General features: G+C 38.6%; 1 protein-coding gene across 1 annotated transcript in view; it reads left to right on the top strand.

The window, feature by feature from the left end:
- UBE2U (ubiquitin conjugating enzyme E2 U) overlaps positions 1-17703 on the top strand; it is a gene marked incomplete at both ends in the record, with an annotated part of 40108 nt that overhangs the window by 12305 nt on the left and 10100 nt on the right. Inside the window, 3 exons of the mRNA XM_082647869.1 lie at positions 881-978; positions 5772-5892; positions 12666-12714. Coding sequence (XP_082503995.1) covers positions 881-978; positions 5772-5892; positions 12666-12714 — 268 coding nt within the window. The remainder of the gene's footprint in view (positions 1-880; positions 979-5771; positions 5893-12665; positions 12715-17703) is intronic.

The raw sequence follows: 17703 nt of genomic DNA, 5'->3' as shown, positions 1-17703 counted from the left end.
GATTAAGACTTAGTCACACGGCCACATCTTGTTAGAGGAAAGGCTGGGAAAATGTGGGCAACTGTGTATTCATCTAAAACCGCATGGGGGAATGGGGATGGGGCAGGCATCAAGTTTCTTATTATAGAGAGAAGAAATGGAGGAAAGGGAGAGCAAATACTGGAGGACCATGAATAGTGTGCACAAAACTTTCTATACCATCATCTTTTCTTTCACCACTGAGTCATAATTTCACTTGTAACTTACAACAGTTTTAATACCAACTAGGATTTGTTTCTAAATTCTTTTATTGCATTGTTCACTCAAATCTTGTGTCCATTGCGCTGTTACTATTATTGTAGTTTACAATACAATGTACCAAATCAAACACCCCTCTTTTCACCTTTTTAAAATTTTCTTCCCAGGTCTTACCTTTTTATTGCAAGATTTTTCTATTGGAATATAAATGTTTTTCTTATTCATTTACAAAAATTATTTATACATTAATAAAATATTATTAATAATGATAGCTATCATTTTTTGAGGATCCACTATGTGCCAGGTACTCTATTAAGGGCTTTATTTTTAAAATTCTTTTCAGTGGAAGTAGGTACTTCAGTCATATCCCCATTTCATATACTAAGCAAGTGAGACCTAGAGAGGTAAAGTTAATTGCTCAACATCACACAACTGATAAGTGGAGGGGTCAACTGTCAAATCTGTGTGTCTGACACCAAAGTCCATGCTCTAACAGCTGCTCTGTATTAAGCGTCTGTCACATGCAATGCAAATAATTTTCCTGCTTTGTCATTTGCTTTCTAACTTTGCTATGACCTGTTGATGTTCATAAGTTATAAATAATAATTTTATGTATTAATATTAATGTATTATTTTAATACAGTAGACCCACATACTGGCCGTCCCTGTATAGATTTTTTGGACAACACTCATAAGTGGAATAGAAGCTATACATTGAGCAGCATCTTACTTACCCTCCAGGTAAGAACAGATTAATATAATGCTGTCTTTAATACTTTTAATTACCCCAATTACTAAAAATATAATGAATAAAATGTACAATGCATAGTTAAATGTTTAAAGGATTTGAGTAAGCTTATATAAATCAATAACATTTCTACGTCAAGACTGTAAAATGGAACTTGAATTATAAAGACGATTATTTTTAAAGTGAAATCGATAGATTAGGCCCTTCCCAGCCAAAGAATATGTATTTTATAAAAGAAGAAAAGAACTGTTTGGATGGTTTCAACTCTGGAAATACAGTCTTAGGTTTGCTTTTGGCTCCTAACTTCACTTTATAATGTTGAACAGGCCTTTTGGATCTTTCCACATTCATGAACCTTGCCTTCCTCCGAGAGGTGAATCAAGTGACTACAACGTAAAATGTTCAGCTTTATCCTTTGTTTCTGACAGTACTAGAGACCTGCTTTTATAAACTTTCATATCAAACCCAGTGAACAATTAAACCAGGAATTTCCTCCTCTCCTCAGTAGATGCCTGTTTCTAGAATGCACCCTTCACCTCCTAGATCCATGGTCTTTAGAAGTATGCCTCCGTGTTGCGTTATTCCCCACCCTCAAAGAGCCTCCCTTCTCATCCTGAAATGCTAAGATAAATGATTTGAGTGGCACTTGCTTTGACCACTTACATCTGGCTCAGCGAGATTCTATCCGCTAGAGTCTGTCCACGATATTCTATCTATTTATCATTGATAATATGTGGAGATAAACTATTAAATTTTGATCATCTGGAATACCTGGAGAATAAAGTATTCTGGCTTAATTGAATTTTCTCTGTAACATAGAATTATAACACAAATTTCATCTCTCCCATTTCTTGTTTTTGAAAATAAAATAAAACTAATCATTAACTTTCTGTCTAGTCATCTTAGTATGCTGAGTAAAATTTAATATTTTTAAAAATTCAATGTTCAATTTATTTATTCATTCATTCTACAAATATGTGTTGAGCATATATAGCAGTGCCAGGCCATGTTCTGGGAGAGAGATTGGAGCAAAAACTTTGAGGAAGTAAGTGAGCGTGTTGTGCAGAGATTTGTGATTGATCTTCTGGATTCCTTCAAACTGAGTCATCCTGTCTCTTCCACCTAAATAGGATTGGCCTTAAAAATAGTAAAAATGAATGTTCTCAGGAATGTAATGAGTGAGGGCAAACCAGAATGAAATGGTGAAAAATTTGAATAGCAGAATAATTTAATAAAAGGTACATTGAGGGCTGTAAGTTTAGATAGCTTGGCTTCACATCTTGGTTCTGCCACTTAATACCTTTGCACTGTTGGAAAAGTTTCTTCACTTCTCATTGCCTCAGTTTCTTCATCAGTAAAATGGGGCTGTTAGTAGCTACCTCATATAACTTGTGAGGACTAAATGAATAAATAACATGTAAAGTACTTAGAACCATGAGTTGTCCAAGCAAAGAATTCAATAAAATCTAGTTAATATTTTGATTGTTCTTAGTTTTAACCTGTAATACAAAATGACAACAAAGTATTGCCAAATACATCATGGAAAGCCAGTAGATTACACAGTTGTTTTTATTTTTCAAATAGATTTATAAAACAAATATGCCCACATTAGAGAAGATTTTTAAGATAGTGGAAAGGAAAAGAAAATCACTGGTAATCATAAAGAAAATTCCTTACCCTATTGTTATTAGCATTTTCTTCTAATTTTGTCTCCTGTGTTTCGGTTTTAAATCTTCAGTTCCACATTTCCTGCAGGGTCAAGCCCAAATTCTGTTGCCTGACAAACGATGATCTACTTCTCACACCTCGGCCTTAACTCTCCCAAACACACTGTGGGATCCCGCTCCTATTGATATATTGATATCTTCTTTTTTTTTTTTCCCCCCACTCACAGTGCTTGGTTCAATTCATGTTAAAAAGCATTTATAGAGTTCTAAACTCTCAAGTTACAAACCTAAGTCATTCTTGCACTTTAAAAAGTGCTCAGTCCAGTTCCGCATCTGACTAGCAGCCCATTTTATTCCCTCTTTCTCAGTCTGTTCAGCAAGCAGCTGCTCACATTGTAAGAGTCGGGTCAATAGAGCCCTCCTCTGCAATGCCTTTCCTGATTTCCTTTCCTAGGTGAAATTGATGGCTTTGGTTTTGGCGGGAAGGAGGTTTTCTTTGCAAAGTGGTACCCTAAGCAAATCTCTATGAGAGCGCTATAATGCTCTAATACATATACTGTTTCCTTATCTGTCTTCCCCTGTTGGACTGTAAGCTCCCTGAGGTCAGGAAACAAGTCTAATTTGTGTGATAGGTACTAAGTAACATGATTGAAGCAACAAATCTGAATTTTTACATCGTTGCAATGATGGTATATATGTTCAAATTATATAGCCTATTTCTTTTTCACTTCACATTTTATCTCAAGTAATTCCAGATTGCTACAATTAATATTTTAATGGCTATTTAATAGTACTTTGAAGGTCAGTGCTGCCCAATAGAACTTTCCGTGCTTACGGAAATGTTCAATATCTGTGCTGTCCGATATAGTAGCCTCTAGTCTCATGTTCTGCTGAGCACTTGAAATGTGGCCACTGTAACTGAGGAACTGAGTTTTTCATTTTATTTAAGTAATTTAAATTGAGATTGCTTTCTGACTACTACCTTTTGAATAACAGGTGAGACACATTTATAATTATCACATTGTTATACAAGGGGGTGGTACTTGAAATGGTGCTTAAAATACTTTAAAGTCTAAATATGCTAATCATCTCCTCCGAAAATTTTTATAATCTTGATTTCTTTGAAAACTTGTACTTCCATATACAATGAAAAAGTAAGTACCAACACTCATCCACAGAAGAAATTCCAGTTTCATGGGCTATAACTAATTGGATATTACAACATGCACCCACTGGTACAGTTGTTTATTGATGCTTCAGATGTTTGTATTTATCCTCCAGATGGCTTTTTATATTATTTCATACAATCACATGGTGACTTTAAAAGTTGGACTGTTATTTTATTTTTTTACTATTTTAGCAGGGTGTCTGATTTGTATATTTTAATTATTCCTTACATTCTAGTTCTTAAAAAATCATTAAATATACTTAATAGCTTGTGTATATATTATATGAAAAGGTCTTAGGCACAGTGGTCAATGCAAAGACTATTGAATAAACTTTACCAGATGTGCCTCTCTGAGTAAGATTATCTCTCCAGCCAAAGAGCAAAAGCTCGCTCTTGAAGAAAAGTTTCATCTGCTTCCCACCCACTTTGAAAGATATAGTGCAATCCTTATTTAAGCAATTATAATATTCTGGGAAATATAGCCCAATGTGTTTTCCAAATAGAAAAAAAAAAAAACAGCAGAAAATTCTTGTTGGTTTTGAAATATCAGATGTCAGATTACTGCTTTTATTAGTGAAAGATTGCTATCATTTCCATGACTCTTAAGCCACAGTAATCCACTCTGACCTGTAGCTACACTTAAGACATTCTGGTAGTTGTTCTCTTGGCTATATTTTATTATCTATTTTGTATGTTATAACGTAAGATTCAGTATACTGAATTATTGAATAAATTTTTCAAATTTGGGCTAATATTAATTTTAAGATGCCAGATAAACAAGATTATGGTCTAGCAGAACTATTAAGTTTTAGTTACTACTGGTCACCTATTTCATCCAGATGTGCAAATACTATTGTAGGCAGAATTTTGAAGATGTCCCCCAAGACTCCCATTCTCTGGTTACTCAGTCAAACACTAATCTAGGTGTGAAGGAACTTTGCAGATGGAACTATGGTTACTAATCAGCTCACCTTAAAATAGAAAGGTTATTCCTGAAATATGCAGGGGGCCCAAAGTAATCCCATGAGCTCTTAACAACAGAAAAGGAAGACAGAAGAGTCACTCAGAGAAATACAGTAAAGACGGAGAAAGGATATGACAGGAGGGGAGCAAACACGAGAAGGATTTTTCACACCTTTGCCTCTGACACGTAGGGGTCCAAGTGTAAGGACTGGCGAGAGACATCTCAGGGTTGAGGGTAGCCCCCAGTTAATCACCAGGAAAGAAACGGGAAACTCAGTCTTACAAATACTGAAGTCAGGAACTGGATTCAGCTAACAGACAGCCTGAATGAGTTGGGAGACATGTTCTTCCCAGAGCCTCTGGTAAGAGCCCAGCCAATCGACGACTTGATTTCAGTCTTGTTCAGTCTGGAAAAGAAAAACCAGCCCAATCAACCTTCACTTCCTACTTGTAGAAATGTGAGATAATAAATTTGTGTTGATTTAGTTGCTAAATTTGTGGTAATTTGTTATAGCAGCAATAGAAAACTACTACAGATACCAAGTTAAGCATTCAGTGATCTGGAGGGATATTGAATTGCATGCAGGTTTTTAATACATGTGTTTGTTTATTCACGATCTAAATATGATCTCGTTAAAATGTAATGTATTTTTAATGGAAATGTTTCAATGTTTTCTAATGTTTACTTCCCTTTCCATAAAAAAATCAATTTAAATTTATGTGATAGGAAGAAATAAGTTACAGGAAGGAACTTGTAACTTGCTTTGATCCTAATGTTTGGCTCATGAATGTACAGTATAAAACCAAGATAGATCAAGTGTTTCTTGAGAGTAGGGACCATGTCTCTTTTGTCTTTGTCTCTATCTCCAGGTGGATACATTGTAGGCATTTAATGAATGCTTCTTGAATGTTGTATGTATTGGTTTGTCTTTTTGCTCTAAGAAAAAAGTTACTTTAAAAACTCTATGTTCTATATGTTTTCCTATAGGTTATGCTTTCTAATCCAGTGCTAGAAAATCCAGTGAATTTGGAAGCAGCCCATATACTGAATAAAGATGAAACTCTGTACAGGCAAATAATTCGAAGACGTTTCCACCAGCCATTACAATGTAAGAAGTGCCTACTTATTGTTATTTGCCAGTTATTAATTATACCAAGTAAATGATCTAGCAAGTAACTTGTATACGGCAATATTTTCTGTATCCATTTTCAGTAATGAAGTCATACTAAGATCTCTCCTACTGTACCTCTTTTTCAAATCCATCAGTGTGATCCCTTTTTTTTCCTAATTGAAGAATAGTTGATTTACAATGTTGTGTTAGTTTCAGGTGTACAGCAAAGTGATTCAGTTATACATACATATATATCTATTTTATATATCTGTTTTTTCAGATTCTTTTCCCTTATAGGTTATTACAAAATATTGAGTAGAGTTCCCTGTGCTATACAGTAGGTCCTTGTTGTCTGTTTTATATATAGTAGTGTGTACATATTAATCCCAAACTCCTAATTTACCCCTGCCCGCCCCCTTTCCCCTTTGGTAACCATAAGTTTGTTTTCTATGTCTGTGGGTCTATTTCTGTTTTGTATGTAAGTTCATTTCTATCATTTTTTTTAGATTCAACATATAAGCAATATCATAAGATATTTGTCTTTCTCTGGCTGGTTTAGCGTGGTCCTTTTTAAAAGATTACCAAAAATCATAGGCATAGTATCTTTAAAAGTAATGGTCGGGCCTCCCTGGTGGCGCAATGGTTGAGGGTCTGCCTGCCAATGCGGGGGACACGGGTTCGTGCTGTGGGGGATCCCACATGCCGCGGAGCGGCTGGGCCCGTGAGCCATGGCCGCTGAGCCTGCACGTCTGGAGCCTGTGCTCCGCAACGGGAAAGGCCACAACAGTGAGAGGCCCGCGTACCGCAAAAATAAATAAATAAATAAATAAAAGTAATGGTCATATGGGTGAATGGTGCTGATCAAAGCTAGTCTACCCATCATAAAGGTATGACATCAGTTTTAACTCTCTGATCTGTAATGGATATTTCTGACTTCACCTTTAGCACCCCCCAGATCTTACTGATCTGGGACTCCTTTCCCCTCGATTAGGAAAGCTTTCAGCATTTTTCTTTCTGGAGAGTTCTTCCTCCAGGTATTCCTTCAAAGAATCCATGTGGAAATGACATCTGAGCCTTTTCAGTCTTTCTGCTCTATTTTTTTTTTTTTTTTTTTTTTTTTTTTTTTTTTTTTTGCGGTACGCGGGCCTCTCACTGCTGTGGCCTCTCCCGTTGCGGAGCACAGGCTCCGGACGCGCAGGCCCAGCGGCCATGGCTCACGGGCCCAGCCACTCCGCGGCATGTGGGATCCTCCCGGACCGGGGCACGAACCCGTGTCCCCTGCATCGGCAGGCGGACTCCCAACCACTGCGCCACCAGGGAAGCCCCTTTCTGCTCTATTGACCAATGTTTTCCTGATACCGTTGGTCTGCTCCCTCTCATCCTGCCAGGAACCTTTTCTTGACTCTTAATTCCATCGCCTCTATTGCTCCTGTGCTCTCTCTGGAGTTAGCAGAGCAATGCTGTTGGCTCCTTATGCCCAGGGGTGTTTGCCACACGTGAAGGTTGGGATCCTAGTGACATAGCTCTTTCCTTTACATTCTGCCCCTCCTTTCAGCAGTACACAGCAGCCTCACACAGTAACTGGCATTATTAGCTCCCCAATCAGCAGGACTCACTGTTCAGACTCACTCTGCCAAACTGATGTCTCTTGTGCTTTTTCTCTCCATTAGATGTCCACGATCTCTTCTTGCATCCTCTTCTAGGACCTGCCAGCCCATTAGTCAGGTCTGTACAGTTTGTGGCTAAGTTCAAGTCCTCCTCCACAGGGCATCTGGGTCAGATGCAATATTGATCAGGCATCTTTTCCAGTATCTTCAAATATGTCATGATTGTCGCGGAGTTCCTCAAAATTTCCTCACAGTTTTGAGGCTGGTTTGTCCACAGAGGAATGGTACCGCTTCACTCTGATCATATTTCTGACCAACCAGAATACTGTAGCATCCCCCCTGTGTCCTCTGCACTCAGGAAGTGTTTGTGGAATGAGCAAATGAATGACATGTATCCCTTCTGTCATGCACTACAATACTGTCATTACCCAGAAATATTCTGTACAAAGCTATGTCCATATTCTAGTGAATGCAAATTTTAAAACTGGTTTTAAAGAATTTTCTATGGTAAATGACTTTGGTTTTGCCCTGCAGAGGAAGGATGAGAAGAAACTGCAAGACAAGTTGGCCCTTCCTTTTCTTCTTTTCTCTCAGGCTGACATCACCCTTCACTCCTTTCAGTCCTCCTGCTTTGCCAACAAACCAGACAGGAAAGCTGTCCACGTTGCCAAATCACCCAACAAATGAGTGACAAAGCAAATAGTGCTTTGGTAGGTTTTCACTATATGCTTTATTTGTGTTGGTGAAATATGTGGGAATCCAAGAGAGCAAATCGTTTTCAGCTTGCCTGCCATCACAGCAGGACTGGAGTGGTACCTATAGTGCCAGGAAGAAAATGATTTTCTGTGCTTCATAGGGAAAGAGTGCCGTGATGCAGCAGAGGCAGCTGCTGTGGTGGCAAATGAAGTGCAGAAAAATGCGTTCACTCTAAATTAGATGGTAGCATAGTACCATGTGGTTTTCTGTGAAAAACTGCATCCAATGAGAATTAATTTCCTGTAACAACTTTGAAAAGAAAAGGTCTCCACTACAGTGCTGCAAGAATCAGCTTTCATGTACGTTTAATATATTAATAAGAAGGTCTGGAAAATGCAGAGGAGAAATTATCCCATTTTTGGATAACACAAAAGTGGAACAGATAGTTACTTGTATACATGAGAAACTCAAGAGGCAGGTAATTGTATCATATCCGTAGGCATTAATTTTCGGCTACAGCAATATCCTCAGTGCCCAGGTAGCAGTCTCTGGCTATAAGTATTGAATAAAAATTTGTAGATTGAATGAATGAAAAAATACACATAAAGGGCTTCCCTGGTGGCACAGTGGTTGAGAGTCCGCCTGCCGATGCAGGGGACGCAGGTTCGTGCCCCGGTCCGAGAGGATCCCACATGCTGCGGAGCGGCTGGGCCCGTGAGCCATGGCTGCTGAGCCTGTGCGTCCGGAGCCTGTGCTCCGCAGCGGGAGAGGCCCGCCTACTGCAAAAAAAACCCTATAAATTTAGATCCTGATTTTACTTCATAGTTTACAGAATGCTTTCACATACATTTATTCATCTGATCCTTAGCCTCTTCCCCTGAGGCAGCTGAGGATGGTGATGAAGGGATTAGCCCAAGGCCACACACAGCAAGCTGCAGGGCCAGAGATCCACCCTGGGCATTCCCCCTGCCGCCCTCCCCACCCCCCACCCTCCGCCCCGTGCCTCCAATTTAATGAGGTGAACATAAAGTCATTCATGTGGGATCAAAGAATTAAAATTTCCAAGTACTGAAGAGAAGAAACCTGACTTCATAGCAGACCTTTAGTCTATGAAAAATTCTTAGGAAGCTATTTGAACACAAGCTTAATGTGAAAAGCAAGTGCCCTTCTACCAAGCATGTGCGAAATGATAACTTGCCTGACTCTGGTTAGGTGGGCCCTTCTCTGGAATACCAGCCTTTTCCTTGGCGTGTTGACAAGAATGCACAAACTCTGAGTTCAAACCCGATTGGTGGGGACTTCCCTGGTGGCGCAGTGGTTAGGAATCCGCCAGCCAATGCAGGGGACATGGGTTCAATCCCTGGTCCGGGAAGATCCCACATGCGGCGGAGCAACTAAGCCCATGTGACACAACTACTGAGCCTGCGCTCTAGAGCCCACGTGCCACAACGACTTAAGCCCACACTCCTAGAGCCCATGCTCCGCAACAAGAGAAGCCATCGCAATGAGAAGCACATGCAGCACAATGAAGAATAAGCCCCCACTCACCACAACTAGAGGAACCCTGTGTGCAGCAGTGAAGACCCGACACAGACAAAAAAAAAAAAAAAAAACGATTGGTGGAGGTCCTGATGACCTTCCCATGTCCTGCAAGCCTCTTCTCCTTGTGGTCTGGACCCTGACTCCCTTACTTATAGTTTGGGTGCTCACACATACCAGACTGCCTGGGACAGGCTAGGCCCGTGAGCCATGGCCGCTGAGCCTGAGCGTCTGGAGCCTGTGCTCTGCAACGGGAGAGGCCACAACAGTGAGAGGCCCGCGTACTGCAAAAAAAAAAAAAACTATAATATAATTACTGACAGATATTATGACAGTCAAAATACAAGAATAGAGAAGAATTATAAAAATATTAGGGCGATTATACAACTAATTCACATTGGGTACTTTTAAAAAAACCCTGATGATTGTGCAAATCCATCCCATCCTCCTTGCAGTTAGGAAGATGTTGTGATAAGCATTTGATTCTTCTTCAATTTAAGTTCTCAATTTGTTCACTTTTTTTTTTAAAGTTCTCTTAACAATAGAACAATTTTAGAGGAACTTGTTTCTACAATTGAAGCAGGTGATGTCTCGTAGGATTTCAGGTGTTGGGTTTTTTTCTCTTAAAGGGAGTACTGGTTGTTAGGTGTAGGAATACCCTTTCCTTTGGAAAAGATTCTTTCTTGATGTCAGGAGAAAGAGAAATTTAGTCCAGTAGCTTCTCATGAAAGAACATGAGCTTTAGCACCATCATTCAGAGCCAGTTTTGTTGTTGATGATTACAGTATTACTCCAGATATTCTGCTGTCTACAGATGTCAGGAGATGTGGAAAACCTGACTTTCACAGGATGGCCTGTATGGATCTGTTTGCTGGAGTTACAGACCTCTTTTGTCCTTTTTTGTATTTCACTGCACCAGATGTTCCAGGAACTTTTCAGCAAAGTCTCTGCTAAAGATGTTAAGTATTTATTTTCTATCAAAGAAATATTTGTGCATAGCTTTAAAGGACAGGTAACACCAATCGGTTTTTAAGGAAATACAGCAGACCTTGGAAGCCACACCTTCCATGGCTGAGAGCCGTCCCCACCCCGACAAGGTACCAACAGCTTTCAACACGTTTATCTGTTTCTTTTGGAATTCACCACTATATTGCTAAATTTATTCTGTACTAAATTTCTGGGGTTTTCAGTTTAGATATGACTTATGGGCTTCTTCTGAGAGATAAAGATTTAGTTTTTATGTGCCATTTCCACTCACGTTTTCTCTCCCCCATTCTCCTAGTATTGTTCGTTTACATTGATATGACTTAGTAAATATTCGTCATAGGTGAGCCACGAATGATTATTTTTCTTGTACAAATGGCCTGTTTTTTCATTCCCTTGCTTTTGTTTTCTGGATTTTTATTTGTTCTTTTTAAAAATATCTACCATTTATTTTTCCCCTAAGCTTTCTGACAGAGCTGTAAAGACAAACAAACAAACAAACAAAACACACACACCAGGTATTCAGTCAGTTTCATTTTTTTCCCCTGGAAGACGTCTTTGCTGAGGCCCTCATGCGCCTCCTCCTTTTCTGAATTGGCAGTTCTCTCGTAGGGATCCTGGAGTGACCTTTTGGTCTGCCTCTTGGATTGGAGCTCTTGCTTGATCCCTCCTTTTCCTCTTGGTTGGTTTGCTCCTTCATTTTGTTGGAACACTTCCTCCAGGAGCTTCCAAGTACATGAAAGCTAAATCTTTTATTACTTCACATGCCTAAAAATGTATTTTTTCCACTCTCATATGTTCATAATTTGGTTAAACTTTAGTCTGAAAATGTTTTTCCTCCTCATTCATCATGTAGGGCATTTCATAGGCTGTTTAAATCTCAAACTCTAATTCTTTAGTTCTGGACTTTTTTCTTATATGATTTCTCTTATAATACCTGTCCCCTCCAGTTTCCCTGTTCTCTCTTCTAAATCTCCAAAGATTTAGACGTGGAATCTACTGATCTGTTACTCTGATTTTTTAAAATCTATTTTCTCCTATTATCCATCTCTTTGTTTTTCTGTTCTGTATTCTGGAAAATGTCCAGAAAAGTATGTTCCTAGTTCCTATTTTCTTCCTGCTTATTTGTTTTGGTTGTCATCCTTCATGATAATGACTTTACTCAGATATCTACTGATCTTTGACTATGTGTCTGTATGATGGACACACGATGAATGAAAATCATTCATTGAAAAGGTTGGAAATTTTGGATACAGATTGGACTTGTTGATGGTTTTGTTTCATTATAGGGTTATTCAGTGGGGACCTGACCTTACCTTTAGCTAGGCTTGACTATTTTTTCTGAGGCACATCCTCCAGTCTTATGCCTGAAGAGAGAGGTGTTAACTACTTACACTCTAGGAGCTGGACAGAGAGTGAGAATAAGGAACCTTTCTTATCCAATACGATTTATTTGATTTATTCCCTGCCTTCAGTCGCTTACCATACTCTTGTTCTGCTATCTCTCGAATCTCTCTGGTTCACTTTCTCCAGAATTAGGCATACTCCCTCCTGCCTGGGCAGTGGTGGTCTTCTGGTTGCATAGGATGAAGGCTATGTCTTTGGGGTCCATGCTATACCTGTCAGTTTTCAGAGGTCTCTGGTACCTCCAATTCCTGAGTGTTTCTCAAGTTCTGAAGTGTAAATCTGCTTGCTTTTTATTGGCCTCCCCTCATCAGGTCGTTAGGTTTCAAGTTTCTATGGCCTGTTAAGATAGTTACCACTTGACATCTGCTTTCCATCTTGAAAATTTTTCTTGCCATCTTTCTTTTGAACTCCTTGAGGTTTTATACTTTATTTTTATTCCTTTCTTACCATCTTATTGAGGCTTTGGAAAGAATGCACATAAGGCCATATATTCAGTCTTCCGAGTAAACCAGAATCTTTTCATATTTTTCTTTACAGCAAAAGATGACAGTTCTGAGTCACCTAAAGAGCCAGATAAATTTAACAGGTAAGTTTTTCTTTATACAATTTTTGGCCAATTTATACACTAAAAGAACTATTGATTTAACCTGTGTTTTCTATCATAATTGTATTTTCATTTTTTTAACTGAGAAAAATTATTTTTCATTTAAATATATTTTCCCTTCCAATACCTTTTAAAAATGATGTTTTCAGGAAGAATATGGAGAATCTTGAATTCTTTCTAGTCTATTGAATTAAAATTGATGTAACTATGTTAGTTGCCTATTCTTTTAGTTTTTATTTCTGAAAAGGAAAAAAAATGTTGTCTACATTATAGATCCAACCATTATAGATCACAAAAATCCAAGCAATTTAGGAGACAATAAAGTCCTGGAGGAAAATGGTGAGAGTTAGGGCTAAAGCCATTGTACACTTGGGAGACCACCTGACAATGTGACATCAATTCAGCCTTGAACACCTGGACAAGGTGTAGGTTCTGCAGCATTCAGCTTCTCTAGCATTTCCATCAGCCTTATTTTGATAGTTAATCAGATGCAGAAAACAGCCAGCTTACTAGTGTTGACATAATACTTGATCTATCTTGGTTTTATACTATACATGCTCCAAAACAAGGATCCTCTTAGTGGATTAATAATAGTAAAATGTTCCCAAAGGACTGAAATCAAAAGGAACCCTCAGATCGGGGCTCTGTCCCAGAATGTGGGACAATGTTATGTCAAGGGGCTCTGTGCCTGGACGTGTTAGAAGCTCAGAATTAGAAGACCCAGAAAAACCGACAGAATGATTAATTGGGACCTGACAGGAAGAACGTTGACCTTGTCTGTCCCCTAGCACTCAGATGAAGACCAGCCAGTAGCAGTGGTGGGGTCTGTCTCAGGCAGGAGCAGGAGGAAGGGCAAATCCCATTACAGGGAGAAAACTTTGGCCCTTTGGTTCTTTGTCTGGGGCAATGAGTCCCTCATCAGACAGGCAGCAAGGTAACCAGACGGCACCATAAGGATCCAGCACTGATCACAGGATTATAAAATCTGGGGTCTGGGAGAAAGACTTTAACTATAACTTTAGTCAGAAACAACTCGAGAGCCATGGTGAGATAAACTTGTAAATGGTGTTATCTTGAAAAATCGAGATTCGTGACAATGAAAGGAAAAAAAGGGGGGTGAAAAGTTGGGAGAGAGTGATGTTTTAACAGGTACAGTGAGATTCAGGGCAGAGGGAGTAACTAGGGTATTGATTCTAAATTGGATGTGAGAGTGGTGTGTTAGAGGCTCCGAAGGAAGGCCAATGCAGCTGGAACACAGCAAGGGGGAAAGAAGAGATGGGTAGGAGATAGAGTAAGAGATGTAGACAGGGCCAGATCACCTAGAGCTTTATAAACCAGGTAAGGAATTTGCATTTCATTAACCTTTCAGTGGGAATTGGGACACAGCTGGACAGCTTTTAAGAAGGGGAAAGACATAATCAGATTTACATTTTAAAAGGACTACTTTAACTGCGATGTGGGGAATCAATTGTGAAGGATCTAAGGCGGAAGCAAGGAGAAGAATTATTGGGTTATTTTAGTAGACCAGGGGAGAGGTGGGGTGGTATGAGCTAGGGCTGAGGACATAGATATGGAGAGGGAGATAAGTGGATGAATTGGATGGATTCAAGACTTAGTTTGATTGATGTGGGGAATGAGAGAAAGTGGAACCAAGGGTTATTACTAGATTGTAGTTTGAACTGGATGGGTACTGCGGTGACTTACTGAGATGGGAGAGATTGGAAGATCACACCACTGGCTGAAACTAACAATCCCAGTTATTGATGAGGCTGTGATTGCACTGTAGCTCTCCTACATTGCTGTGTACATTGTTGTACCATTTGACACGCCCACAGCCAGTCTGGAAAACAGTTTAGCAGTTTCTTATAATGTCAAACATTCGCCTGCCCTCTAACCCACTCCTAAAGTATTTATCTTAGAGAAATGAAAGTATATATTCACCAAAAGACTTGCACACAAATGTTCATAGGAGCTTTATTCGTAATATCCCAAACTGAAAACAACTAAAATGTCCATCAACAATCAACATTATATATTCAACAGTTGAACATTATATATTCAACCGTCGAATATATAAATAAATTGTGTTATAGTTATGAATTGAATACTCTCAGCAATAGAACTGTTGATACATGCAACAACATGGAATAATAATGCAGACATTATGTTAAGAAAAAAAAAAACCAGAGTTATAAAAGAGTACGTCCTGTACAATTCAATGTATATGAAGTTCTAGGACAGGCAAAACTAATCTATGGTGATAGAGATTGGATCAGTGATTACCCAAAGTGTCAAGGGAGATTGACTGGGAAGGGGCAGTAGGGAACTTTCAGGACTAATGAAAATATTCTATATCTTGTTTGGGCTTATGGTAATGCAGGGGTCTGCTTTTATTAAAACTCATCAATCTGTACTCAACCTATGCATTTTATTGAATGTAAATTACACTTTAATAAAGTTGAATTTTGAAGGTATTCAACTAACTTTACAACTCTTTTAGAAATCTAAATTTACTTCAAATAAAATCTTTTTTAGAAAGGCATTCAAACTCTTCCAATAAATAGAGACAGTGAGTATGCTACCAAACTTCCAAACTCTGATTCTAAAATCAGAGATCATTACAAGAAAGGAAAATTATAGGTCAATACCTCTTAAATCTGAAATGTATAAATCATAACCAAAATATTAGCAAATTGAACCCACTGATATATAAAAAGGGATAGTACATCATGACTAAGTGGACTTTATTTCAGGAAAGCCAGGTTGGTTTAAAATTTGAAAATCAATCCTTGTAACTCACCTAGTTAACCAAATAAAGAGAAAAAAACCATAGACTTATCTAGGTGAACCAGGAGACACATTTAATACCCATTCATGATAAAAATTCTCAGCAAACTAAGAGTAGAAGAGAATTTCCTTATTTCAATAAAAGGAGTCTACAGAAATCCAACAGCTAACTTCACACTTAAATGTGAAATGTTGAGTGCTTTTCTCCTGAGTTTAGGAACAATGCAAATATGCCCATCATCACCATTTCTATCCAACATTGTACTGGAGTCCTAGCCAGTGCAATGAGGGAAGGAAAAAAAAAACAAGTTATAAAATGTGGAAAGGGTAAAGTAAACCATCTTTATTCACAGACAACAGAACTATATACATAGTAAAATCCAAATAAATATACAAAGCTTGAAAATTTGAAAATTAATCAGTAAATTTAGCAGGGATCCTGGATACAAGATGAATATTTAAAAATCAACTATATTTTTATATACTAGCAATCAACACATAGAAAATGAAATTTTAAAAATACCATTACAACAGCATCAAAATGTAACAAAAGATGAATAAGGTATCCATACTGAAAAATCACAAAATATGAGAGAAATTTTAAAAGACATAAAGAAATAGAGATATACAAAGTTTATGGCTTGGGAAAGACTCAATATTCTTACAGTGTCAACTCTTCCCAAATTATAGATTCAATTCAGTCTCAGTCAAAATCTCAGCAGCCTTATTTTTTTCTGAAAACTGACAAGTGGTCTAAAATGTATCTAGAAATGCAAAGGGTTTAGAATAACAAGGCAATCTTGAAGAAGAACAGAGGGGATCAACACTCTCAGAGATCAAGATGTATTAGAAAGCTAGAATAAGTTTCACTCTGATTGGAGCTATTTAGGTCAGATTCCTGTCCCTAAACTAGTTATCACTCAACTGGCTTAGAGCCAGGGGTGGGGTCAGTCCCATCAGACCACAGGGCATGTACAGAATGGGAGAAGAATGGAACAGCTATCGGGGAGGCAACCACAATATCCACTGTGACAATCTTCATGTCTGTATTATTTTTATTGTACCTGAACTTTAATAAGTAAGACTTTGACAGGCACAGAGGGCAAAAGACTCTCTAATAGAACTGCTTGCACAGACATGGAAATGTAATATTTTGGTACACTCAGGATCACCAGGAAGTTCCATGTGACGGAGCCTCTGGATGTGGAGATGAATGACGGGAGAAAAGGCTGGAAATGGCCAGATGATGAAGAACCTCAAGTTCTATTTAAAAGTTGTTTATATGTCATCCTATAGAACTATTTACCAACTGTGGCTTTCAAGCAGAGGCATGATAACCTGGAATAGGGAGAGACTGAGGTAAATGAACAATTAGGAAGCTGTTTAGCATTTACAGGAGAAAAATGATGAGCTACTTACCCAAGGCAGTTGAGGAGACCAGCTGACACTGAGTGCTGAGGGATGCTAAACCCTTACTTGGCTGCTTTTATGCATGTTCACAACCACCACTGGAGAAAGTTCTATCTCTGGAAACGTGGAGAGGTTAGGCTACGTGCCCGGAGTTACACAGCTAATAAGAAATGGTGCCAGAGTGTTTTAACCCAGGCCAGCTGATTCCAGAGCCTGTGCTCTTGGTCATGATACTGTTGAATACGTGACTAAATATCCAGAGATATTTAAGAATTTAGTCATTAGGCTTTGGCGATGGTTGGGATGTTGCTTCCATGAAATAGCGCTGCCATGATTCTCTTCTTCCCTTAATGATCCTTTTGGTTTCTTTCACAGGTCCCCCTTAACTGTGAATTGGTTTCTGCTCACTCTTTTCTAAACACTTACTTACTCTTTTGGAGTTTGTTTTCCCTAATGGCATCATCTATCAACCTTTGTGTTGATTTGACCTACATTTCTTATTTCCAGTCCCAATTTCTCAGTCACACTCCTGAAGGTCATCACCTACAACCCATGTTTAAAATTAAACTCATATTTTACTTCGGTTTCTCTAGACGCTTTCTATTAATAGCAAAGCTAAGTGGTCTTCTGGGTTTTAGGAGAATATTTGACCCTCAAATTCCTTCACTTTTCACACCCTATCAGGCAACTGGTTCAGTCAATTCTTTAGCATTCTCGTAGATTCATCTCCTCCCCTTCCTGATCTTTGCTCCCACCCGAGTTTTAGCTCTCAGA

Source organism: Grampus griseus (genome assembly GCF_964374135.1).
Source record: "Grampus griseus genome assembly, chromosome: 1".
NCBI lineage: Eukaryota > Metazoa > Chordata > Mammalia > Artiodactyla > Delphinidae > Grampus > Grampus griseus.
The sequence above is the reverse complement of the archived record's forward strand: the minus strand, read 5'-3'. Positions and strand labels throughout refer to the sequence as shown.